The 27,306-nt window shown below is 47.5% G+C and overlaps 1 protein-coding gene across 1 annotated transcript in view; it reads right to left on the bottom strand.

Moving 5' to 3' along the window:
• Positions 1-392: 392 nt before the first annotated feature.
• LOC122395566 (homeotic protein Sex combs reduced-like) overlaps positions 393-27,306 on the bottom strand; it is a 34,909-nt gene continuing 7,995 nt past the window's right edge. Inside the window, exon 2 of the mRNA XM_043393239.1 lies at positions 393-3,557. Coding sequence (XP_043249174.1) covers positions 3,253-3,557 — 305 coding nt within the window. The 3' untranslated portion in view covers positions 393-3,252. The remainder of the gene's footprint in view (positions 3,558-27,306) is intronic.

Genomic DNA, 27,306 nt, shown 5'->3' with positions numbered 1-27,306 from the left:
ATCCTTCGATCCGGCGACGCGTGAACGGACGCGAACGATGCAGTCGAGTTTGGATACGAAGGAGAAGAAAGTCTTCCGCGAGAACTCGAAGATCGTGTATCTTTTACGACGGATTCTTTCCCTTATAGAGCACGAAAAACCGAACTCTTGCATTCATAGGTACGGAACGTGTTGTACGACACGCGGCGTGAACAACGAAAAAAAAATAATAATAATAATAATAATAATAACGAAACAAATAAAATACAATATTAACACTGGACCAAGTCATTAGCAACAGGCTCACTCTCAATAGAATAATAGCGATAATATCAATAATTTCAATAATCATCGTAATAATATTAATAATAATAATTATAATCCTCACTATTCTTTTTTTTAAATATCCCTATAGGGTACCAGGCGATAACGAAAGAATTTCTAACGTCGAATTTACTTCAATTCGTCGACTAACTTTACCTTCTAATTACGTCAAATATCACATAAAGAAATAATCGTGTCTCGCGTGGCTCGTATACTTTTCCCTTATCGGCTGTAAAAATGAAAAATAATTCGCGGAATCGGTTCGTTCGTTAACGCCTCGTACGATAATAACGTCATTCGATATCGTGTTATCATATATTCAATAGCTATGTACAATTCAACATTAGCCTACTCTTACATCTCTCTTCCCGCCTTGTTCGATTTCACCTTACAATTTCTGACCTCTCTCTCTATCTCACTCTAAATCTCGATAATATACTTTAGATCCCTGTATTCTTCCGAATTTGCTTCGCGTATCGCGCAGCTCACGACATCTTACTAAGCGCGGAGCGACTGTTAATTGCTTTTCATTATTAGATTTTTCGTATCGCACGATAACCAATTAACCCGCGCTTCGCTCGCGAACACGCTATCTAAATTCATTTACACACCTGCCGTTTTGTTCGATTAGGTCGCCGAGGGATCCTCCAATTCCTCCTCCTCCTCTTCCTCCTCCTCGTGACAGCTGCTCCTTTTTCGTCGGTTATTTGTTCGCTCGTATCGCGCGTTGCGCGTTCGCGTGTGCGCAACCAAACGGTAGGCGCATGCGCGGCCGCGAACTTTCGTTCGCAGAGCATCGACATTCGACGAGTTTCTATGATTTTCGATTAGAAAACTATGTATCTTTCTGCTCAATTTTTTAATACAATTGCATCGCAAAGCGAAGAGATATTTGCCGTACGCTACGTGTCTCGAATTTCCATCGTTGTACGTCGAAACGCGTTGCTCTGGCGAAGTGATCGCGCGCGATACGCTGAAGAATGTCGTCGCTCGTTTCGTTCGATCGCAGCGCAGCAGAAAATCGAGGAAATAATAATTCGTAAACGGACGTTACCTGGCGCGGACCTCACAGACGTAGACTAATTGCTTTCTTGTACGATTCTCTGGAAACTGGCTCGACGGAACCAAACGAACGACCTGTTTCGCACGAAGTCAACCTACATGTACGGACTGTTCAGGAACAATGCCGGTCGGCTGCCTCGGGGGGAACGTGGACTACATTATTATATTTACAGAGAGACGGCTGATTCCTCAGCTGCCCACCGTTTCCTTCTTAACGTCGTACTACAAATTCAGTCCATTATACGTATCTAGAACTCGACACTGTCACGCGAGGGAGTACAGAATGAAAAAACGCTATATATCGAGAAGAAAAAAACGAAGAAGAGGAACGAGCGTAACTTTTATAGGTTTCGGGGCAAAGTGACGCGTATACATTCCCGATTAATTTGGCTTAATGCGTTACGATGCAGCGAACGAGAGTCACGGTCGCGCGTCGACCGCGTCGAGGACTTTGCGTTCCCGCCATCTTAAGCGACCGTTCCTTACTCCCTAGTAAAATACTACGCGATTCGTCGGCCGTGAGTGGTTCGGGGTTTCCTACGAGATTCGCGGGGCGTCGATCTAACGGACGTTCAAACATTCAGCAGCCTCTATCGAAAAACGGCAGAGAATACGTCGAGTATTAATAGGCACCTTACGTACTACGAAGTAGAGACTTTAACGTGCACATAGAAACTACGCTTCACCGGGGGAGGCTGCGTCGATCGCGTAGTTGACCGCGAATTTAGACTTTGCATTCACGCGTCCCGGATTATTCGTGCACGTTTTCGATGTGCTTAATCGATCTGGTTTGCTCCGTGATAATTGTGATAAACGTTCTGCGATTTGGTTTTACAATTCACCGTGGATCATTCGGGATGCGGTATTGCAATGGCGAAATTCGCGTTGAGCCACCCCCGATGAACACGCTCTGAGAGACAGATCGAACGAGCGAAAGAAGAGGAAGTGGAAGAAGAAACAAGGAATAAGTACATCAGCGCATCGTCTGTTCGATTTTCGTTGGTTTTCAGGAGACGGGGATGGTGTGTTTACGGGGATAGGATGGGTGGGAGTGATTCAGAGATGCGAAACAGTGTGCAGCCAGGCAAGATAATTAATTAATTAGTCGTTGAATTAATTAATCACTTAGACCGCTAATTTCTACGCCTTAAACTACTGATTCGGTTTTATCTCACCCGCTGAGGTGGCCTCTCGTACGCGTTCAACACCGGTACTTCGTAATCTAGTCGCGACGAGAGCCCCTCGGAGCGCGTCCAGTCCATTTAATCGGGCGCACGGCGTGCTTGCAGACAATTTTTTTGGCTTCCCTTCAACTTCGAATAGTACTACCGTGTTCGGAGTGTTTCGCGTACACAGACCGATGCTGACGGGTCACGGAACATCGTGATATTAAAATTTCGAAATCGATAACGTCGAAGGTAGGAAAAACAGGTACTACAAAAACAAAAAACAGAAAAGGGTCAAATCCGAGTTAGGTGGAAGCAACAAGACTACACGATAAGAGTCTCGAAACACGGACGTGTCGTTCCACGGGTCTCCCGTGGCAAAAAATCCCGAACCCTTTGGTCCCGGCGTATCGGAGGATGCCTCCGCCGGGCAGAGGGGAGATGGGGGGGAGGGAAAAAAAAGAAAAGCAAGCAGAAGGACAAGTAGAAATTCCGCTTGACGAGTGACAATCCGTCGAGGCATCGGTGGCCTGTGTCAGACCCCGTCGGGTCTCACCACGTGTCCTACTGGAAGTGAAGTGTCTCGGCCCGGTGGGTCACGCGTGACGTCGGTGACCCGACCGGGCCGAAAGCGGAAAAAAGCCTTTTAGAAGTTCTGCTCGCCGTACATCCCAGGGAACCGGACAGCGTGTGCTCCGAGCTCGGCGGGCGAGAACTCGTCCTATGTGGCCAAATGAGCGAACTGGCCTGGGTGGGGCGCGAACTGGTAAGGGTGGCCGTACGGCGACATGTGGTACGGTACAATGTTCATGCTCGCCATCTTGTGCTCCTTTTTCCACTTCATCCGCCGATTCTGGAACCAGATCTTTATCTGACGTTCCGTCAGGCAGAGGGCATGTGCGATTTCGATGCGACGCCGCCTCGTCAGGTAGCGGTTGAAGTGAAACTCCTTCTCCAGCTCCAGCGTCTGATACCTGGTGTACGACGTCCTCTGTCGTTTCGTCTCGCCGTTCGCGTTCACCGTGCCTGAAAACCAAATTGCTCGATTAGAGGATTTTATAGACAGGACGATCTACAGCAATGCTTGGATAATGTTTATCTTTATGTTAGTGGGACTTTAGCGATATATTCGCGAGGTTTTTCCGTGTAAAATAAGTCCAAACACGATGAGGTTACAAGGAGTCTTCACTTATCCGATCGAAACTCAGTTGCAGTTATCCGAGCATTGACTTCGAATCGACTTAATCTTCAGGGGTACCGGTGACTCGTGATACGGAGTGCTCAGGAAACATTGATAGTCGGATCGGACGCAATTGATTAGTCAAGGCCGTTTGCTCTAGCGAGGAATCACATCGAGCACGACTACCACTTTTACACCAGGCTAATAGGGGTCGTAGACTCAACGATTTATCGAACGATGTGTCGTGCGTCGAGCGGTAATGATAGTCATATTGCGGCGCCATACTGCCATTCAACACTATGTCTGCGACAGGTTGTACAACGCTTTACAATTATCGTCGAAATAATCGTATCAACCGAAATTATATAACTTGCCGCACGATAAATCGGTGTGTCTGGAGAACCCTGTAACTTGTCTCTCTATTTGCTGGCTAGTTTATGTTCCCATACACGAAGATCGAGGTCGAGGTAGTTGAATGAGTTCAAGGAGCAACCTTGAGCACGAGGCCTCCGACGACTGTTTGTCACAAATTTTCACGTATTTCGATTATTGTCGATTATTATTCTGATATATAAAGTTTAGGACGTATTTGTCCGTGTTCGTGTTTATTGGCGCGCGTAATTAGCCTTGCTTAGGGCGCATAATCGTCTGGCACCGACCCTGCTGGCATGTGATCCAAAGTCACATCCTGGTACGATCAGAGTCAACGTAGGTGCACCTGTTCGATCAGGTTTACCTAAATTGTTAGGTTGAGTCGCGAGTAGTTTCCAGTGCAACTAGTGATTTATGACTGTCCTCATAAATTTCAAACGATCCATAGTCCGGCATGGCCTTTGCGTTTACATGGCGTTCAAGGGTGTGCTAGTTTAAAAACAGTCGTCCCCCGGTATAGATCGCAAACACTGCTTCACGAGTGATTGAAACAGTGGCTTCTGCATTATTGCCTACGAATTGAAATTGCCCATTAGTAGACAGCCTCGCCACGGTAGCCGAAAAATTGGGTCACCCATGACAGTCTGTCAGGTTGACGAAGGAAACGAGCGAGCTCGGCGGAACTCAAAGCAAATCTCAGTCGAAGACTCCTCTGTGCGAGTGTTGGGACCACAAAAGATTAATTCATTACGAGTTACTGCGACGTTACGAAACACGACAGCACTTTATGTTCGGCAGTCGGAGTCGAAGAAAAATTGCGAGAAAAAGTACCAGCACTCGTGGATCCTAAGGGCTTGTCGCTTCTGCGCGACGATGCCACACGCAGCGAAGATCCGCTGAAAAAGTTAACTCCAAAGTGCAGCCAAAAATTTTTCTAGTCCTCCAAGGTTTGCGTAAGAAAATGGCGACTGCTTATGACTGGACTCGATATCCTTTCTCTCCGAAAAAGTGTTGATAATCGAGTGGGCTCGCGATTCGCGCAACGATTCCAACCCTCGCGGTTCAACGTGTCCGAGCGGTGTTGTTGAATTGATTGGACGCGTGTTGCAACGCTAATCGAGAGGAATACAAAAAAGAAGGATACCGTGTACGGTCGAATACGGTTGAAGGGATCGCGATACACCGGGTAAGCTCGTATCGAACGAAGGGGGAACAAAAGGGGACGATCAAAGGCGCGCGGCGCATAATAGCGGGGGCTCGGCGTGTAACGCTTCGCGAGTTCGTTAATTATTTCAACGAGTTTAATGCATCGACCGTTGCTACTGGATCGCGAACTAGTCACTTGGCAGCTGTTTTACCTATTTGCTCAGCACGCCCGTGCCATAAATAATTTTGCAACGCTGTTATTACGATACTCCGCCTATTACACCTATCTCCCTCGTGTTGCAAAAGCTACGACTATCTGGTAATGAATGGCTCGGGCAACGAGCATCGGAGAAACCTCGAGGCCGGCTTTAAATACCAATAACCTGTTACTTCTGCTTATCCAGCACCGCGGAACGACTGGTCGTGAATAAATACTCTGATTCAGTCGCGGGACCTTAATATTCCAATTGCGTGATAGCCGAGATTTAACGCTTCAGTTTTGCCGGTGGAAACGGAGAATTACATAATGAAGAAGTCAATTATCCGTGAACCGATCCTTTGATCGTGGATTTCTGCATAGGGTCGCTGGTTAAATGTAACGCGATCGCGTACATTTTCTTTATCGGACCGTGTATGTACTTCAAAGTCACTCCAATATAATTTATATCCTGTCCAGTCGCTCTCTGGATGGAAGCAAACAATAACCGCGAACGTACACACAATAAGAACGACGCATACTCCGAGGGTGAAGCGTCGACAATGAGAAAAAGAACTTTATTTACTAAAGATTCCGTTAGGAATAGTGAAAGCGATAGCAAGAGTGCTCGGGGAATGGCTAGAACGTTATCTCTGAGAGTTTATACACGTAATGGGTAAATTACAGTTTCCTGCAAGATGAATGTTCATGATTATTCAATATGTTACTAGTACTCGATCAACTCAAAGTACAGGAAAAAAATAGTGCTTCGGTATTTTACTCGCAGCTCGACATTTATCAATTTATGACGGTTTCACGTCTAGAAATTTGCTATCCCGGGCAAATTAATTCGAAAAGCATGCGCTTATCAAGGAATGCGCATAAATCGTCTAGGGGACTATTAATAGGAACAAGTTACTCATCCTAGAAGCGACAAGTTGTTTGCTCGAACGATAATGCCTTCAATTTCAATCTCAAAAAAGAACTGTAACGTCGTTATTGTACAATAATAAATTTTCCGTTGAACGAGTTTTCCCGTGATTCATCTTGCTCGAAGATAAGGGGGGAAAGATTCCTTTCTAAATTGAATATGAAAGTAATTCATTTTTATATATCTGGTTGGTGGAATGGAAGTGTCTTTTCTAGTATCGAAAGAATTAAATTGTATGGTGTTTTGGGAACGGAGAAAGTCGAACGTTTTGGATCATTGATCGAAGCAGGTGCTAAGCGAGACGGGTTCGCGCTTCTAACATCGTAGATCCATGTCAATGCGGATATTAAAGAGTCGGCTCATTTACAGCAATAATGAACACGCTATTAATAGCAACGCAAGAGGGAGAGCTGAGTGCGATTCGCTGAGGGACTGCGATGCTGCCGCAAGAACTGCAACAGTCGCGTGTGCGAAAAACAAACTATCCAGATGGGCGCGAAAACATGAAAAACATAAACACGACGTAAGAAAACACTGCCGGCTCGAAACATCGCGAACGCAAAGTACTTTGGAAAGGTTCGTCGTTGGTAGGAACAGATGCTGGAGGACGAGAATTAATTGGTAGGATCGAGTTTGGTTAAAAAATTTTGAGAGATTCGTTTAAAGAATCCTCGTTTCGTCCAATCGTTGCGCTATTGATCTTTCTACGGTTAAGCTACATCGATCGACTAACCACGACCCACTTAAGCCACAATTTGAATTCAATGACAGTACTTGTTCGCATTTATGGTTTCACCTGGCTTTGGGAAGGCATAATGGACAATGCCAAGTACAGACCGTTAAACGGTTGCCATAATCTGTCTTGGGCGGAGACTTCGGCACGTGTGTCGGTGCTTAACAGGTGTCCCCCGTTCATTTTTCATTGCAGTTTATAATTGAACGTGTTTTTATTACGAATCGATCCATTTATCCACCTTTCCTCTATTAAAAAAAATATATAAAACAATCGAGCGATTTTCTCGCAAAGCTTGTGAAAATTCATTCGCGACTAGGGAGGGGTTTTCGGGCTTCCGGTGTAACCCTTGGCGAGGTTTCGACGCGGCGGCGGGCGTCGAGGTGTCCAGCGAAGCTTAATGACCGAACCCTTCGAGCATCGCGTTATCGCTTTCCTCCCGATGTAGCACGTCCCCGTCCTGACTTTTTAATAAATAGTGGTCCGGCTGTCTGGCTGCGCATCTCGTTTATTCGGCACACCTAGCCGTTTTGTAACGGACGAACGGAATTCCTTTTTCTGGCCGGGCTCATTATTATACGACAGTCGAACGCGCGAACTTAGACGGCACGCGCAACCCCGAGGTCCGTGAACGAGGCCTGGGGGGACCGAGCGTGCTCGATCGTCCTCCCGCATCCTCTCTATGGATCCTTTCTGGTGATTAATTGCTATCCGTGTCCCGCTGACGTCGATACAACCTATGGCGCGCCGCGGAGACAATCTGGACTCTCGTTCCTAGCTACGGTCACTCGGTTCCTTCTTCAATCCCCAAACTGGATAAATAGCATTCAACGACGAATCAACAGTTTTTAGCCATTTGCAAACACGCTTCGTAAATTCATTAATAACACGGTAGTTTATAAGCTGGTACAGTCCAGGTATTCGAGGATGAAAGAGGGCCCAGCGAGGCCTCCTTTAAATAGACGAGTACACGGTAAAAGCCAAGGGTGGATCGGGGAAAAATGGCGGTGTGTCAATCCGAAAGGGAGTCGCACTTCATCGCGAGCATCGTGAACACGGATCAAACTATTAGTATAAACCCCAGCGCCGCTAGGGTATGTCATCGAGAAGGACAACGCGCGCGATGCTTTTTCTAAATCCTCGCCGATGATTAATGGCTATACGCGCGCGCGTTTCGTCGACGTCGCATCGGGCCACGGCTGAAAGAATGCCACGACCAAGGATTCGCATCAACAAAGCCACGGACGGTGCTCCGGCGCAACCGAGTGCCGCCTTTTGAATAATCTGAATGCGCTCGCGGATCCGTATTCGACGCGAGCCGCGAACAAAGCGTACGCGGATAATGATCCATTATCAGCCGGTGATAAAGATAGCCGCGTACCGGCCTGATATTCCGTGACTCGAATGCGTGGCCGGGTTGAAATTTCTTTCTTTCGAGGCCTGACCCGATGATTAATCGCTGTCCCTGTCTTGTCAACGTCGATGCACCGGGCTGCACAGAAGAATGTGGACCCAGTGAAAGTCCGAGGTGTGTATCGTTGTTTCTCGCTATCGACGTTCGATTCCTTTTTTACTTTTCATTTTAATATATGATTCCTTCCTGACTTCCTTTTGCAACTCGGATGATTAATACCACTTTGCTACCGCCACCGAGACAGGGTCGTTCAAGGTCCTCCCCCACCACGTGTAAATCACTCCAGACTTATAGTTTCGTACGATTTCTTCAAAATAAAAAACAGACACGAGCCAATCTAAATTTGTAGGTAGGTCTAACGAACGTTTGTTGAAAGTGTCTAACACCAGGTGTTCCCTTGAAAGATTTTCACGATCGAGCAGACGAGATCAACGCGATGTGAAAGGAACTGTATTTATTGAATAACTGAGAGGGGAATCTAATTATATGGCATTTACAATGTTGATGGAGAGCTTATTCACTCGACACCAGTTTTCAAGCCTATCAATATCAAGCATACACGAGGCATCACGCTCGGAAGTTATTATTTTAAACACCATCGGATCTCATTAACAATATCGAACCTAGGGGAACACAAAAAGTGACTGTAACCGATCTCGAGCAAGAGTTATCAACTTTGATTATTTGCACACGATAGACTAGCAGATAACAGTCCAACGTAATTGCACGGATGTCGATGGAATGCAATGTTGATATTAAGATCGAAATCGATAAGAACCGAATCCACTTCGTCGAGCGTAGAAAACACGCAGTGGCGAAGTGTCACGCGATTGGCGCTAACAAATCCGAAAGTTTATAAATCATATTAACGTAGCTCGATGCGAGATACGTGAATTTCGAATCCTCGCAGACCACTCGAAATTCCCTCTTAAAATAGAGGCCACCCCCGTCGCTTCGCGCAATCAAGCTTCCGTCCTGTCGAGATAAATGCGTAAATCATTTTGTTCCCGGAGACGGGCGGTGTGGCGAATAGGTTTCCCTCGCTTTAGATTTTTTCCGCCGAGCGTGGAGAACTCGAGTACCGAAAATAACCGGGAGAAATAGTCCGACGGAATCGCGACGATAATTAAACTATCGCGAACGGGGTCAACTACTATCGCGAAATTTGTTCCGCGAATGATGAATAGCGATCGCGCGAGAGATCGGTTCAACGTACGCGTGGCTGGCCCGCAATCAACGATATCTTTTCACTCGGCCAGGAAGAAGATATTACCGGTAATTAGAGGAAAGCTGGCTAGCGCGAATCGCCGCGGAACAACGTTTTATTAGCAATTTGTTTCGAGTCACGCGCGTTACCCTTTCGAGTCGGATGAAATCTCGCTGGCCTCGATTAATTCGCGAGAACTAATCGACGTTAATAACGAGCAATTATTATAGTTTCGCACTCTGTACAGACGTTTAATGCTCCTTTGAATTTAACTACCCGCTAATCAATAATATTACCTTACCCGGAAAAATTCTATTCGATTTTTCAATCGAGGTTTGACTATGTTTGGCTCGCGTTGGGAATAGCTTGCCGGCCGTTGACGCGACACGTGGTTTCTGCTTGGAAAAAAGTTGACAGTCGTTGACGCGGTACTACATCTTTGCATTAGAAACGAACGACGGACGGCGACATGGGTATTGCGTCATTTAATAAGGAAAACCTGACAGTCACTCGTCAGACACCGAAGAAGTCACAGGCGAGCACAGTCAATGAGCGTCGCCGTGATACACGATTTGTGTGGACATTTTGCAAAATATCTCTTCTACTGGGAAACACTTCCCAGATTACCATCCATCGATGACTACTGAATTATACATGAATTATGAAACCGCGTTACGTTCGTTTCGCGAACTCCGCTCGTCGTTTCTATCGTGCTTCTTCGATAAACCGACCGAGTAGAAAATCTTTATATAATTTCCGTTTTATAACGTTTCGCGTTTTCCGTACGGTTTCGGGTAACTGGAAATAGAAGACAGCAACGACAGGGAGCCTCGTTCAGCCGCTTTAATTGCGCTTTGAGCCACTCCAATCCGTGCACGTCGACCATTTTATAACAAAATATACCGACTGTCAACAGTGAGCACGTCTTACAAATAAGAGCAGCTGCGAGCATTCGCTGCGTTCCCCTTTGTGCCACGGTGCGCGTCCAAGAAGATTACCAAGTGGAAAAGAAGAAGGAATAGAATCGTAATAAAACTACGCCGTTCGTATCAATATACACGCAATCGTGCAATAACAAAAGCGGATTCCGGCGCTCCGAACGAAGCTTTCGTATCGGGGATCGACGAGTTACCGTACGGATGGGAGAAAGTTGTATTTAATAACGAAGAATAAGTTGTTTCGTAATTAGTTCGGGTATTGGAAACTGCAGTTACTCGTGACTCGAGCCAACGGATGATCCACGTTAGGTCGCGATTTCGATGTTCCGTCCGGGCGATCGAAGGTTTATTTGGCGGGTTAACGGGTATGGCAGAGGAGAGCAAAAATGTTTGACATCCACGGAACGGCAGGAAAGGGGAGGGGAGGGGGACAGGGTCATCGTGTCGCATAGCTGTCGGTGGCGCGAAGACACCGAGGCGACCGGTGCGGAATGAAAGACTGCGCTAAGCGCAGGGCCGTGTCGTGTCAGGCATCTCGGTGTCACCTCGTGTCGTCTAGCGTTTTCGTGGCTCGCTCTTAATAGAACGGGCCACTCGCCCATGTATTCGTACAGAGAGGCCTGTACCGAACGTGTCACTGGCTGCCAGTCGCCAGACCGTTTTTGACCGAGCTGACTGACAGACCGGCTGGCTAAGGCTGACTAACGCGTGACCGGGATAACCTCCAGCGACCCCGCTCGATCGGCCTCCATGCTGTTTCTGACACGATTAGGGGCGGGACTGATATCGCGACACCGATCACGAATCACACTCTGGCCAATTTTCTTCACGAATAACCCATTAAACTGTTACATCCATTCTTAAACTACAATCTCGTTACTCGTATAGAAATAATTGGGTTGAATAATTTCATCGATATCGAAAAGTCGGACCTGCGAAAACCTACTCTGTGTCAATGTCCCAGGCTCGATGGTTAGGATGCAAAGAATGGTTTCTTTCGGCGTTGCACAACAATTAAATCGGCGCTTCTCACGATGTACTATCTGGAGAACGTTCAACTTTGTATTCAAATCCGTACGACTCCGGAGATCACGGAATTTCGTAGAGAGACGAAGAGTTTCGCGCATAAATATTCATGCACTTAGGCCTACGCCGAAGCACTCGTCCATAAATTATGACGCGTGTACCTGTTTTCGTCTCGGAGCGGTACAGTTTGTTATCGAAACTTTGCTCGCACGCGCCACTCGCCGATCCTCAATTATCAATTACGCAAGATCTCCTTATCACGGGCAACGTAATGCCCGCTTTCGCAATGAAATATTCATGGCTATTTGTTCGGTGTACGGATCGCGACTCGACCGTGTTCCGAGCTCCTAAACGAGCCATTAGGGAAACGCTGAAAGGGAAACGCGGAACTCGGGGTTGGCGACAAGGTAGACAGCACGAGGAGGGGGGGCCTAAAAATAAAATCACTCGTTCGGAGTTAAAATGACAAGGCGGTATCGAGGAGTACGCGAACCACGTAGCTATTGTTTTGAAACGGGAGGGTAAAAAAAGAAGCGACAGAAACGGAGAAACAGGGGCTACGCGAAACTGTTAGCCAAGCATCCAGCCCGAAACAACGACAACTTTTTAAGAGGCATTATCTCGTTGGCTCGGCCGTACGATCTTGAGGCCGTGGACCACCTAGGCTTCAAAGATGCAATCGTAATTGCATAATAGGCACGATAAACTGGCCGGGTTATTTATGAATCTCTTCTCTTCTTTTGTCGGCCGTGTCAATGGGGAGCTGGGATTTGAACGGAGCTGGATGTGTTTCAGTGGATCGGGCCACGATGTCGGTCTCGAGTAGATTTTAGATTCTAACATCGTCTTTGTCGTCGTGCCACGCGGTGCTCCTTCGCCTCACGGTTAATCTCCGCGACGAGGATCGATGATTTATAATTTCTACGGACACAGATTCCTGTTCGAAGCTATAAATACTTGTTGCTCCGGGTCCGTCGTGTTCGAAGCCCGATAAGCTGGCCCTGAGACATTGGTTCGGCGTTGGGAAATTGAAAAAGCGTATCGCTCTCCAAAGCAATTATTTATCTCTCGTTGTTGGAGCTCTCAGAGATTCGCTATTTGCCCTATTTGCATTTTAATTTAGGCTGCTAGAGACATTTCACCATTTTTGCGTCCATTTCGCTTTTTACTCGAGCCGAAGGCTGAAATTCCGTGGCAGCGACATTCTTTCCGTATGTTCCACGCGGCCGGTCTTAGTTTAATGAAATACAAGGCATCCCTCGTTGCCCCGAGATCACGCGAGCGCAGGATTTTTCCATACGTTTTAGGAATGCGCAGGTATGGATTTATGGTCGCGCGTTCGGCCGCAGCCCAACGAATTCGTGTTCGAGAAAAGGCATTTGGTCGGCCGTAAATGTTTAACACCGGCGTGCGTTTGTAAGAGCAGGCCCAGATGCTCGATGGAAAATGGTACTCTCATAGTTACAAATCGTCACGATACGTCCCGGGTCTTTAATAACGATAATAATCGTAATGGTTCTTTAATACATTAAAGTTGCCTGGATTAATGGATTCGATAAAACACGATAAGCAGATGTGGAGATCAATTCGCAGGTACGGCGCGAACGCGAGGTGCAGCTGCTATCATAAATATATACTAACTCGTTATTGATGCGCTATCCAGTGTTCGACAAATGCGCTGAATTTGTCCCTGGGTTCTCAATGTCCGCCATTTAAACGCGATCCTCTGTTTAACCCCTATTTCCTTACAGTACTTCTCTCATCGAATTCTGGTTGTCTGCGGGTTGTACAAACGCAACAATTTATGTTCGAACCAACGTACAGAGCATGTGTTATCTTTGCAATCAAGTGTTTTACACCCATGCCCAACTGCTTTTCGATTAAAACAATTCTACTCGAGTCTTGGAAGCTACCAAGCTCAAACATTGCGTAAGAAGACCAGAAACCTATTTCAACAAAAGTGCTCTCGACGAACTGTCCGCGCGATGAACCAGTTCACGAGGATTCAAGGTTGTAGAGCTACGCAAAAGTTCCTATCTCCGAAACGTCCAGTCAGTCGGTATCCCCCGGTTTGATTTCTTTCTTGTCATTAAGTCGCGAATCGTAGGACGTTCCATTATTTCCTTTGGAATTCCCCGATCGATCGGTCAGATCGAAGCGGTCGATAGGGCCCCGGTAACTCGCGCTCGTATCAGATAACTGGCCAGATACGCGTGGCAGGGGTTAGCGGTGGTAAGATTCTATATATACTTTGGTAGAATCCGCTCCCAACCGGCATACTGGAACTACACAGGGCCGCTATCATGCGCGAAGCATTCGCTACGGGGCCGTGGAATGCGACACGCGGCCGTTTCCGAGCGTCAGGTTCTGATTCCGTCCAGCCTGCTTAATCGAGCGATTCTACTGTGTGCACGCGGTTCACCAGTTGTTCGCGTCTTCGCCGCTCCTCTCTCGCGACAAAGACGATTAATTGCGCGTCGTGGAAGATAATTCCGTCTTGCTTCGCGGCGATATCTGCATCACAAGGAGCGACGATTCCTTTGATCAAACGCTAGGTACTCCTCAGTTTTTCTGGGACTACCAGAATAGTATTAAAACGCGACTGTCGTTGGGCACTGAGGGTGCAGTTGAGTCTTACCGGCTTTCGACAAACTAACAATTTGTACTTGGTGGGAAGATTGATAATTCCGAGTCATGGTAGCAACACTGTTGTCCTCGTTGCGTTAGGTTGCAACTTCCATAGCACTGTGCAACCCAGTCTATTTTTGAAGAGACGAATAGGGACACCGAACCACAGCGTCCGCCTTGATCCTGATGAAGCTACCCGCGTGGCTGATATCGATATATAAATACCGTTGGACGCGGTTCAGGCGTCTCTAACCCGATGAAGACACGGTTCGTTCGGATCGAGACCCTCGGCTGTCAACAACTGGTGTTCCACAGTCGCGCCAAATATCAGAATCGCCGGGAGTCTAAGCCTTTGCTCGATGTTGCCGTGACGCAACCGGGCGGATTCGTAATCAGCCGTGGCCGTATCGCGGAATTCGCCTATTTTTCCCGCGTCACGCGTCTCTGGTGACGAGCAAAGAGCCCTGGCGACGATAGGGATCAGGCCGGGACGCGTCGACGACTGGCTCGCGGCCAGTGGCGCCCACGGACTTTCGCGGAAACCGCGACGAGGAGCCGCGGGGCTTGGTCCGTGCGCAATTTAAATTTATCTAGGCGTGTTTTGCGTCATTCAGCCTCCATCCCGGCTGATTTGTGACCTTTCGGTGCTTTCGCAGCTGGCGGCCGATCGCGGGCCAAAGATCGCCGGCCAGTCGGCCAGCAAAATCAACGACCTGTCGACATTCCACGCCGAAAACGACGAGAACGACGACAACGATGACGCCCGTCCCGGGACGACGATCGGCCGATCCGCTCTGTCGCTACGCGATCCACCTGTTACCGCGCGTCCGACCCGCTCACGACTGCGTCGCCCGTTAAACCCGACGCAGAGAAGCCGACCGGGATCTATTTCGACTGATAAACAGCTGACACGGCCGACCCGCCGCGCGACCAACTCGTCGGTTATATATTCCGCCGGAGTAATCATTTTCAAAAGGGACCTGCTATATTTATGAGCCGTGACGACCGGTTCGGCTCGACTGGCTGCCACTTGGTACGCGTCTCGACGAAACGGCTTCACAGAAATTGTACGCGCGTAATCCAAGGATCCACCTCGGATTACTGCTCTTACTCCACTCGCGAGTCTCGTTCCTGGGAATCGGTATCGAGAGGAAACGGAAAAGCGCAAGGAAGATGCCTGGTCATTCGCGAGGTTGGCTACCGCAAAAGAACCCTTACCGATGGCGGATCTACCGTGAAGCTTTTAAACCTTAAGCTTCGAGACCCCCCAATGACTACGAACCTGACCAAGACTCGGTAATGGAAACAAAAAGCAAACGATTCGAGACGGTTTCCGCCGTGACTCTAGTAACAGACCTGAAACTGTCGATTAATTTGGAATTTTTCAGCAATTATCCCTGTCTGTTCTTCAAGCAGTTGCGTGTATTTCTGAAGCACCCTGTGTACGCGCCGCCTCTGTTTATACACGTCCGGATCATCCTCGTGTTCCACATCTATTTTCCAACCGCGTTCGTTTAAACATATCCTAGAGCGCAACATCAATTTCCGACCGATGAACGTAATAACCAATTGTTGGATTCGGACCAACGACCGGCGCGCGCATAATTGCGCCTGTCGAAACCTCCTTTGGGAAGTCCCGGCTACGGTCGAATTAGATCATTTCTGTTCCGCGTCGGCCGCGTGGAACGGACAGTTATAAATAGAATTCAAAAACTATTGCTTTTCAATCCGCGGCGCTGCTCGGCGAGAGGTTCTCGAAAGAAGCGTGTCGCTGGCGGGGAACGAGGAGGGGAACGGCGGGCGTGGGGGGTGGGGAGGAAAGAACGCAAGGGGTTGAAGAAAGAAACGACGCGGTCCCGGCGCCCGGGTTGGAAAGGGGACAGACGGGCTCTCTCGGTGAAGCTTTTATGCCGAAGTTTGCGAGCCGGCCGCCTCGTGGATCATTTGTTATCTTCCACGAGAAAGCTCCCCGACGCAAATAGGTTTGTTTCTGGCCGCTTTAAACGCTTCACAATAATCCACACGAACCCAAATTCAATTAACGCCTCGTCGTCGCCGTCGCCTCCCCTCCGTTTCTGCACTTTGTACCCGTTGACAGCCAACGAAAGTCGCCGCGGGTCTTTCTTTCGTCTCTTTTATGCGCAGCCATCGTCCGCCGGAATATTGACGTACGTGCTCCGAACGCCCGATGGCCTTGAACGTTTCCACGCTAGGCAAACGATTTGACAAGTGGTTTTCTATCCCGTGGAACCGTTCCTCGCAAGTCTCGGAACAGCGATCGGTCGTGAACGAGCACCGACGAGTATTTGCAATCGGTAGAAAATGGCTCGGGTTCAATTACACGGAGACTCGACCTTCGATTCGCGGAAGCAAGGAACCTTCGCGAAGAGGAGCTGTAAATATAGGGTGCCCCGTAGACGCTAGTCTGGACGATCGAGACATCGGCACGCGCGATCTCTTCAAAGAATCGTGCATCTAAAATTAAACGTTATCGAGCGAGCGAACAGGGGCCCCGTCGGGCAACCGAGATTCTCACGAAGCCCGTGCACGTTCGCGGGCCGTTTTTGTTCTCCGGTAATCTCTCAATCCTTTCCGAACGACACGGTAAATCATAGTACATCCGAAATTAGACGCCTTTCAGTGGGTCATCCGACGAGGCCTCCCGATGGTCTCGAGAATAACATATTATCCGTTCTGTGGTCCCCTTCCCCTCCTCAGCCCTGCTTTGGATTGAATTCACGCGGTGGACGCCGTTGCCCCGTGCACGCAAGAAACTGTCGCGGACGAGGGGTTACTTTTGTGCGATCGGATGAAAGAGAGGGACGAGTAGACCGGAGGAAGATGGCCGGTGAGGGGCATCCGTACGATGGGGAGAGACGAACGACGGAACGGGATTGAGGAAGAATGGGGAATAGAGGCTACGCGTCTCCATCCATCAGGCAACGGTCCGATCGCTCGACACACGCGACTCGAACCTACGGACAACCTCCGAATGCATTATCTCCGTCCGTTGCCAATGCGCGGCTATCCTCCGGAGTCGATGTCTTTTCGATAATCAGAGCGTTTAGGGGTCTTTATGCGTTCGTTGAATAACGGATGGCTCGCTGCGACGACCGATACTGATGTCACTGTCCTTGCCTCGCAACGTTCCATTACCTATGCTTGCCTTATACGTACCGCGGATGTTTTAAACGTCTCGGACGTCCTGGCTGGGACTATGAGCGCCACGAATGTTTTGAATACCGCGTGTACCTCGAGTATTTTCACTTTGATAGACCGTCGGTGCTACAGGGGTCCTGGTTCTCTCCACGCTGTCCCACGCGAATGGGAAAACCTCTAATGTACTCTCATTAAAATATTTCAAATCAATTCAACTTTCCATCGAGATCTCGAAAAAAATCACAGTGTTCCGTAAAAATTGAACAAAAGTGGCCAACTATTAATCGGCGATGATCTGTTGAATGACCGTCTCCCCCCGAAGAACGTACTGACATTCTATAAATGTAAGGGCGCTCGCGCGAGCACGTGCCAACACAGAGTCGTGTGCCCGTACACACACGGTCCCGGGCAGCGTTCCCGGGCGCGGGAAAATTAATGACTTACCTTCAGTGGGAACAATACAGTCAGCTGCGACTCTTTACGTGTCTGAGTACCGTGCGCCGCGTTGATGCGAACTGCCTAAGGTCGGACAAAAACACACAAACGAGCGCGCCGCGTGTGCGTGGATCGATTTATTTCCAGCGAGCGCGAGTGCAAGAACGCGAAACGTACATAATTTTCATACGACCGCTTTTTCCTTCGCCGTTAACGCTTAATCCGTTCGACGGGGTGTTTCTTGGCGCGCGATTTGCCACGGTTACGCTGGATTATCGTGCTTTATGCGCCACTTTCCTGGCGTTACATTGTTGGCTGTTACCGTCCCCGGTCCTATCCACTCATTTACTATAACCTGCAACTATATTTTCGATCCTCGAACGCCCCACGTGCGATCGGAATCGGAAATCGAGAGGGGGTTAAGTGTCTTCTGGAGCACAGACTCCGAGGGTCGTTATTTTTTAGTTGCAATCAGGGAAACGCTATTCAAATATTACTGTGATTTATGGTGGATCTACCAGTCGATCTAGTCGGTAAATCTTCTTACCCAATAAACGCTGCCTGAGACTATTAATTGTTCGAACAATCTGTTAAAATTAATTATCTACTAATATACTGCTGATTAATCGAAGACTGTTCCAATGATTAATAATGTCGCGTCAAAGGCAGAATACGCTAGATAAGGATTACTAATGAATCGAACTAGCAAATCCGTGACGAAGGCACGTTACTTTTTTATACCAAAAATATTTACTCGTTGCTAGGAAATTAAACTGTTACGTGGATAAGAGTATCGGCCATCTCTGAACGAGATCTCCCATTTCCTTCGACATTAAAAATACTCGTCGGCCATCTTCTTCGGTAGCCCTGCGCGCCAGGTAACCGCGCTAGAATTTCCCGTCTACTTTTACTTCGGACAGGTGCCACCGGGTCAACAACACGCGTCCTTGCATCATTGTTGGAGGCCTAAACCGATTCGAGTCGCGTATTAATAAATCCGCGAAACTTTTATCGCGTGCAACGTGGAGTAATCTCGAGTATAATGTTTCCGCGGTAGTTGCCAGAATCCGTTACGAGGCCCGATCGCGTACGCCATCTGCTTCTTATTTTCCATGCCAAGCCGTACGCGGTGCAGATAAATATCATCGGAAACGCATCTCTCTTTCCAGACTCCGGCAGACACGTTGCGGCCCCGTCCTCTATGAATCATGTAGTACCTATGTTTTAGGTCAGGTTGTTCCTCTTAGGAGGCTGTCGGTTTTGATCGGCCATGGCGTTCCTCCTGGTTACCCCGGTCGGGTGGCGCTGGAGTCACGGAGAAGAGTTCGTGGTGGTACGTAAGCCTCGCGCGAGCATTTATTTATGGTCCGGGATCGCTGGGGTGTACGTGGAACCGCCTCTAACACAACCATAATGCTCTTCGCACCGAGAGTCACCCGTCGAATGAAGCTGTTTCCCCGCTTAATTCCGAGCCCTTCCTTCATTTTATATGGGAATCACTCCTCTCTCGAACCGTCCATTCGATATCAACCAGTTTCTATATTCTTAAATACTTCAAGCTCACTTTAGGTATTAGAATGTCGTTTAGGTATTCAGAAATCTTGTTAAATTATAATGGCGGAGGTCATGAATTTTTTATTCACTTCTAAAGTCTCACGATTTGTATTGTGCGGTTTCCAAGCGAGCTTCCAACGATTGTTATTAAATTCGAGCGAGATTGCATTCGGAATCTCTGAATTATCGCGAGGGGGGTAAAAAAAGCGAAACCTTTAAACTTGGGTTTCGTTTAATCGCTCTTGGTCTCTCGACGGCAGCGTTTGAAAGTCATATCCGTATAGTAAGATCTCTCGGAAGAATTCACAGTAGTGTGTAAACCTCACGCAAGCATTTATTTATGGTCTCGGGTCACCGGGTGTGCGCGGGGGCCGCCTCTACAACACACTTTACAGAACATATTTTACACCGAGCATCACCCACGGAATAAAGCTGTTTCCTACTTAATTCCGCCTTCCACTCTGATCCGTACACTCGAAACGGTTCGTACTAGTTAATTGACGCTATACCATTTGCTAATTGGCGAACAAGAAATATCTGACATCACTCGGCGTATTTTGCTTTTGCGCAATCAACGATCGTCAGCTTCTTCTTCTTCCTTTCCAATAAAGAAATCGCAAGAATGTCGTCCGTGCATTCTTCCCTTTTCGTTACATAACACGATCATTTTTCAATACCGAGCCAACAGCAAATCGGCATAACTTCTCTTTCGATGCACGAGTTGACTTTTAAAGTAAGATTCCTCGGATGTTCTGACATTTTATACGAGGCTGATACATGTATTATTGCGACTTAGAAATCAATCTCCGGAGAACAGGAAGTATAAATCACTGTGCGATGAAGCGACCATAGACGATCGTTCGGGAACAATTAGTTAAAAGTTGCACGTTTATTTTGGATCCGTGAGTTTTATCCTGATTAGGAAGGATAATGGAGGCTGCGCGGGACCAGTGTCGGTCCGAAAATAGTTTGGTAAGGGTGTAAAAGGGGACGTTGCAAGCTGAGCGTGATTCCGCGGCGCGGCAGCCAGCCGACGTGGCGAAACGCGCGCGTTCGTGCCCTCGCGGATTGAAATATCCGAAGGATAATTAAGCAACCGAGGCGTGCAGCTGGACGCCGAATAAATAAATAAATTCTGTTGCGCGCGCACGCGAGCCCGTCGCGGCCCTTAAGCGTCGAATTATGCGAACCTATTCCTTTCTTTTTTTTTCTTTCCTTCGGTTTCGTCCGCGGAAATTTTCTCGTTAATCTGCCGCCGCGATCCTCGAACGGAAAATTTATGTGGCCGGGGTGCGCCCGTGAAATTGTTACACGGAACGTAATGTGCCGTGTCATAGTACGTAGGTGTTAACGAATCGCGTCGAACGAGCTCATTTGCTTTTAACCACCGACTCCGTTAATGGGACGATTTGCGCGCGTTAACGGTTCCCGTTCGCCGATTAGCGCTTATGGTTGCCGTGCTCTGGAAACTCGGTAGACATTTTCGAGACGATCGCCCCGAACGTTTCGTGGCGTTCGTCCGCCAAGTTGCTGGCCAGATTGGTACCTCTAGCGTGAAAGAAACTGAACACAATGTAGCCTCTCTTCGACTCCGCTAACGAGGAGAAGACTGCCGATCGAAACGCGGTTTTTTAATCGGTCGAACCTGTAATCATATTCCTAACGAGCTGTTAACTTGGACGGTACGTTGCTTCGATAAACAACGCGGCGTACAAGCATCGTTGAAACAAAAATCGAGGATCCATCACCGATTTCGAAGATCCCCGGGCGAATGGAAAGCGTGGAACGATTAATCAGGATTCTCGTCGAGCGGAGCACGATGAAAACTATTTACGCGAATGGCGGGTCGCGTAGCGATCGACAAATTCGAACACGTTCGGTTACCCGTCACTCGGACGTCATATTTCCCCGCGGTCGAGCATCGGTTTCCCGCGGATATATCGAGTCGTGCAGCGCGTTACACCGGATACTCGATACGTCCATCCGTTACACGGCACAATGGACCGTAACAGCGGAGAACGTCGATTTTTACGAGTTCCGCGGAGCGTATACAGCGCCGAGCGTGGTTGAATCGCGCTGCAAGTCGCGAAGCAAGCGTCTCAATTAAAAGCAATAAGAAATATCGCTTCCGTACGTCACTCGCGCGATCGATGTCGCTCTGCATCGACATGGACGATCGATCTCTCGTAGTCGCGGCGATCGAGGGCACCAATTTCTGCGATTAGATTAAACGTCTCAATTATCCGCGCGTTTTGCATCAGGTTTACGGTTGAACGGAAGTCTGGGAACGCAAGGTTGATCTCACGCGGTTCAGTAAAATATCACATATTTCATCTGTTCATTTTGCTTGGGGGTCGCTAACAGCGTCGGCAAGTAATTTCCAAAGTTCTGTTTCGCAAAATTCCTCGATCGTTCCGTAACAGCAACCGATCGCCGGTTTTAATTTCAATTTTACGAGTGGTTTTAGTGATCAATCGACGGTCGACGAAGGAAAGTTCGCGCGTCCCGAGGAGGAAACTTCGGACCCTTGCAAATTGCTCGGGAGTTCGATTACATCGGGGGAACGCGTTCGATCATACGTTTAAAAACGGTGATGTAGATGCGCGGAACCGTTGATCCTGGCGTGATTTATTTGCAACGAGCACGGTCGGCCTCTGTACGCAACTATTATATCCAGATGGTATACGTGACTCGGTTATCCGCGAATCGGACGCCGCGACGTCCGTCCATGATTCCACGATCATTTCGAAATTGCTCTAATTTCGAGTAATCGTCTGTTGCAAATTACTACATCGACCACAGTAAAAGTTCGACAAAACCTTCTTCCAGCATCGATTCACACAATGTAATACCTCTTTCCTCATTGGACTCGATAGAAATCTCCCAAAGTTTCTTAAGGAGGCATCAGATTTTCAAATTCAAAAAAAAACATAATTATATTTATTATAGTTGTACCTAAGATAACGAACACGTATCGTATTATCTAGTTAACTATATAAGGTAAGAGGTAAGTCTATTCGCCAAAAATGATTGTAATTTACCCCTGCAACCAAAAATAATTTTCTCAGAATGATTTGAAATTTTTCTAATTTAAGTTTTTGATAACGTCTTATTTTGACCTCTGGAATATCCCATTAAAATTTTTCCCCAGAGATGGCCGCAAAACCCTGTATAATTTACATCGTGAAAAGCCTTTAGCAAGCTCTTAGTTTAAAGTTTGATATATCGAAAGTGGGATAAGGTTGTTAGTAAAAATAGAGTACATTTTTCTACGAATTTGTGACACTGATTTATGTCAAAATTTCCTATTAAATGGCGTTCTGGTCGGTGGAACATGGTTGTTTACTTTAGACCCGCGCGAAGACTGGCGTTTTTACAAGCTGAGAAATGATACCACTCGAAACGCAAACGTATCGAAATGCGAATTCGTAAAACTTTTAAAAATATGGAGAGATATTGGCGATGTTTATCAACGCTCCGCGAAGGTTCTTACGTGATCGTCTCTATAAAAAAAACACACACACACGGAAGAACGTCATTAATGCTTAAGACTCTTCGGGCGCAAAAATTTGTTTCGATTCTCGTGTCTCGGAAAAATCTCACACATTCGTCATAAATATAAAGGTTGGAACGAAAATACACAAGCTCTGATTAATTCGAATACATAAATTATCTGACATTTTCAACCCCGTTTCGTGTTCTCTTTAGCGATTTTCAAATTTATTTCTATAACGATGGAAACTGTGGGCTTATTTACGATCGCGAAACAGGATTGAAATTTCGATAATGTGTGTAATCAAATTGCTGGTAACAACAGGAGGAACTAATTTATTACGTTCTCCCCACAAATAAGAATTAAGTTTGAAAGCGACGTTTCGCTCCGGAGTTCCTCCGGAGAATGAAAATCAGAGGCTATCGGAGGGGCGAAAAACGTTCTCTAATTCACATAAATAACTCAGGACCGTGGCGTCCGCCAGGTAGAATTGTACGACGATGTTACGCCTCGAGGACACGTTAAATTGTTCCAGATATTCGAGTCAATATTCGCTGCGTGCGTCCGCAATAATCATTGTGTTCGGTTGTTCCGGTGCTCGTGTCGTATCAAGCCCCAAGACGCACGAACAGACGCCATTCAAGAGCAGGCCATAAATTTCCTGGGGAGCGAAAGACTGCTTTTTTTACGATCACCGGTGCAGCCCGAACCAGTGAACGCTCTGTTTCATACGAGCCTCGAATTCCACCGGATTTTTTATCATCTCCGTTTGAACAGCTTCCGATACTTAAATTGGTTATTGTAAAAAAACAACGTGGAAAAAGAAAATTAACTTAATTCCCCGAAGAGATGGACCCCGGCGATAAAAATTGCAATAACTCAACCCACGGTGTCGTCGATAACGTTTCAACCGCGGACGATCGAATCAGAAAATTGACCGTAATTGGCCACTTTGCGTCTCCTCGATCGACTCTGCCCCAAAACTTACAATTTTCAACAAATTTTCTCTTTCTTCGCGATTATTTAAAGTCTGTCATGTGCGTTTACGGGCGATTTCAACGCGATTCCCTTAAACGAGTACAACGGAATGTCGCAGGAAATTGCCGAGGACTGGTCCGGACCATACTCCGGGGCAAACTTTCCCCATAAAAAAGAAGCCACGGGCTCTCGACTTTCAGGAAGAAGAAAGACCTCGGGCCATATGAAGACATCCCGCGATAAACCGGAGAAAGACATCGCTGGGACGATCGTGGCTCGGTTTTCCGGGGACTTTTGTCGCGGGAAAACCACGGAACGTGTGTAGTGTGCCGGCGGGGCTGCTCGGGCTCCATTCACCGGCAGCTCGTAAATTTTCAGGAGCGGGAATCCTCCTTCGGGAGGGGTTTGTAGGGGTCGAAAGAGCGACTGCAGGAGCATAAGGATCAAGGATCCCCGTGGCGAGCGGGCCACGCAGCAACAGGCGGCCCACTTCGCTCCCAGCACACATCCATTACCCCATCGGCTCATCCCGTTTGCACTAGCTGCTTGCAATGAAAATTTATGTCCTAATAAGTGATTTGTACCGCGTCCTTGCCGCGACGGGCCCGTTCGCGCTCCAGACACCGGCAAATTGGATGCCCTTTCGGCGTGCAACTTTCGAATCCGACCTCCGTTCACGGAGAACGAGCAATTACGATCCTCGTTGCGATCCTATGCACCCCTTCGAGGCATATCGTTAAGTGGGAGGTGATAAGCGCTGACCAACCAGCCATCGATCGTCCACGATGTATTTTTCTGATTCGGGTTCGAGTCTCTGTTCTCTATTTTCGAGCAAAATTTCGAACGGATCACTTTTTAATGTTCATCCATATTCGATTCTTATCGGTGCCCGCCGACGAGGAAGCTGCTATCGTTCGTCTTTCTCCTCGCTAACCCCACTTTTTCGTGTCACGCCCCCGCTGGAGCAGCCCGAATGGGTAAACAAGAAGCTGGGGCGGGATCTACGTCTTCGTTAAAGCAGAAAATTCTACCCACGACGATACCTTGGTATCTGCGCGACATCGTTGACCTTACGTCAACGCGATCCCCTCTATCGCGTAGATTGTACGCTTCTCTTTGTGACGCGTAAAATTATATAATGGAAGGTACACAATAATGATCGAAAGTAGATAAGACCGTTCGGACGCGGATTCTATCGTTAAAATCTCCCATCGCGAACCGTCGGCCTCCCTTGACTCTCCGCGTAAAAGTTCCATGAAATAGCAATCCCCGCGGTTAAATTAAGTATTGTTAACTTAGATCGCGGGAGGGAAAACGATGTAGGCGAGCGGGACGTATCATCGCGGATGAGACCGTGTACCCGTAACGCGGAACTAGGAATATATTTGACAGGGAATTGCTCATGCATGCTGATTGATTAATGCATACTAATGAAAAGAATTTTTGTTGTTAACTAAAATGAAATATACGATGCGACCGGGAAAACCAGTTCCAGCCCCGGCGTTCCCGTGTTAGTTTCGCCTGTTAGCCATGGTAATCGTAGATGCATACACGTCTGGCGTGCTCTCTCATCATCGTGCGAGCGGTACAGCCGGCCTCGAGGATCCTTCCAACGCGAAACGATCCTTAAGCTTGTTAATTTCATACCGACGATCGAAGAAAAAGCCGATCGTTACACGCGCGTTGCCAATTCCATCCAGTTCCTTCGATTTAACGTTAAGCGGTGATTAAACCTCTGGCCATAGAAGACTTTCAACTTCTGTTCGCCAGAAAATATACTATTCGATTTCTTATTTGACTCGAAAACTTCGTGATCGATCTAAACTGCTTTTTCCTCGCGTTGCTATAATCCGGTAGAATATGCCCCTAAAACCCACCCAGCGTTTGTAACACGTTTTCATACTCCGGACTCGTTACTCTTCGATCAAATTGCTTTCCACGGGTCGTCGTAACAGGTTCTAACCGCTTGATATGCGATCAATGACCATCAGTACCAACGAGTTAAGCGCGATCAAGTTCGAACTGTTTTAGCGCGTGGTCCAATCAGCGGATCTCCGCCTTGGGAGTTGCTCGATGTTTCTACCCTTGCCACCGCTCGTAGGCCCTTTCCCTGTCCTTATTTATGGCGGAATGATTGACCCGTGATTACGGGCCGCGGGAGTGAAACGACCTTCCACCTACTGAATAGTGAACAGCCATCCTTGAAAGGACACCGACTCCTCGAACCGAAATTTCCAAGTTTTCTGATCTTTCGACCCTATAACCTCCTTGAGGAAGAATTAGATTTCACGTAGAAATGTTGCGTTACGCGTAAACAGAATTACGTCGACTTAGAATCGCTTACGTTACGACCTCACAGCAAGTTTTCACTGATTAATTATATAAAAGAAGAGGTAGAAAGTCACGGAGGGAATTGAAAAAGCTGTCCGTCGTTCCGCAGATGACTTTCATGAAAGTGGTTGGGGGCCCATCCACGCAATTTTCTATCGATACCGTCTTATCTGGAAAACTCCGTGGCGTCCTCGAGCAGCTTTCTACAAGCAGTCTGCGTAAAATCTATGCATCTGATAGAACAACTTTAATTACAGTGTTTCGCTCATTTGCAAGTTATCTGGTATTAAGGCGTCGCGAAGGATCTTGACGTATAATCTGAGATCTCGGAAAAATCCTAGGAGTAAAATATTGAATGCTATTATCTGACCGTGTCATCGTTCGGGCAGCTTGTTATTAAAATTTGGAGCCTCGTATGGAAATTAAATCTCAGAGTTTCCCTTGGAATTTTCTTCCGCTTCCAATCATGGCGTCTCACACTTTTTTCTCCCGGGGTAGTCTGGGACGAGGGAATTTAAATTCTCCTAAAAGAATTTTATGGGCACGTAACACTCGTAAAAGTAGATTAAAATGTCCAGTCGTGTGGGTCAGAAAGATCAACTTCGACGGAGATAAGGGGTAATCATGGATACGATCGCTCCATAATCAGAATGCGCCGTCTTTCTTCTTGTTTTTTGGTTCAATTTAAGTTAAAGTTTTTTCGTTTGACAGCATCCGACAGTTACGATCATTGGTCATACTCCACCATGCAATGAAACATAGTTACTCCAGCTTTGGTCGATGCAAGGAGTCGTACTGGAATGGATCACCTTTCGTCGATCATTGTATCGGACACAAAGCTGCGTGATCTACGGACATTAACGCGCGCTCTTAAGACCGACGATTCGCTCCTCTCGCCGATTTTCCGGCACCCGACACGCCCAGAATAAACATTTGGCAGCGGATTGGAGGCCAGTTCTCGCATTTGCATCCGTTGTTCCGACCAGATCATCGATGATCAGCGTTGTGCAGGAGTCGAAAAACCGCGAGTGGGCCAGATCTGACCCACCAAAAA

This window comes from Colletes gigas, unplaced genomic scaffold (genome assembly GCF_013123115.1).
Source record: "Colletes gigas isolate AHSC1104 unplaced genomic scaffold, ASM1312311v1 Colletes_gigas_Sc00006, whole genome shotgun sequence".
In the NCBI taxonomy this organism is placed as follows: Eukaryota; Metazoa; Arthropoda; class Insecta; order Hymenoptera; family Colletidae; genus Colletes; species Colletes gigas.
This window is presented reverse-complemented; position numbering and strand designations above follow the sequence as displayed.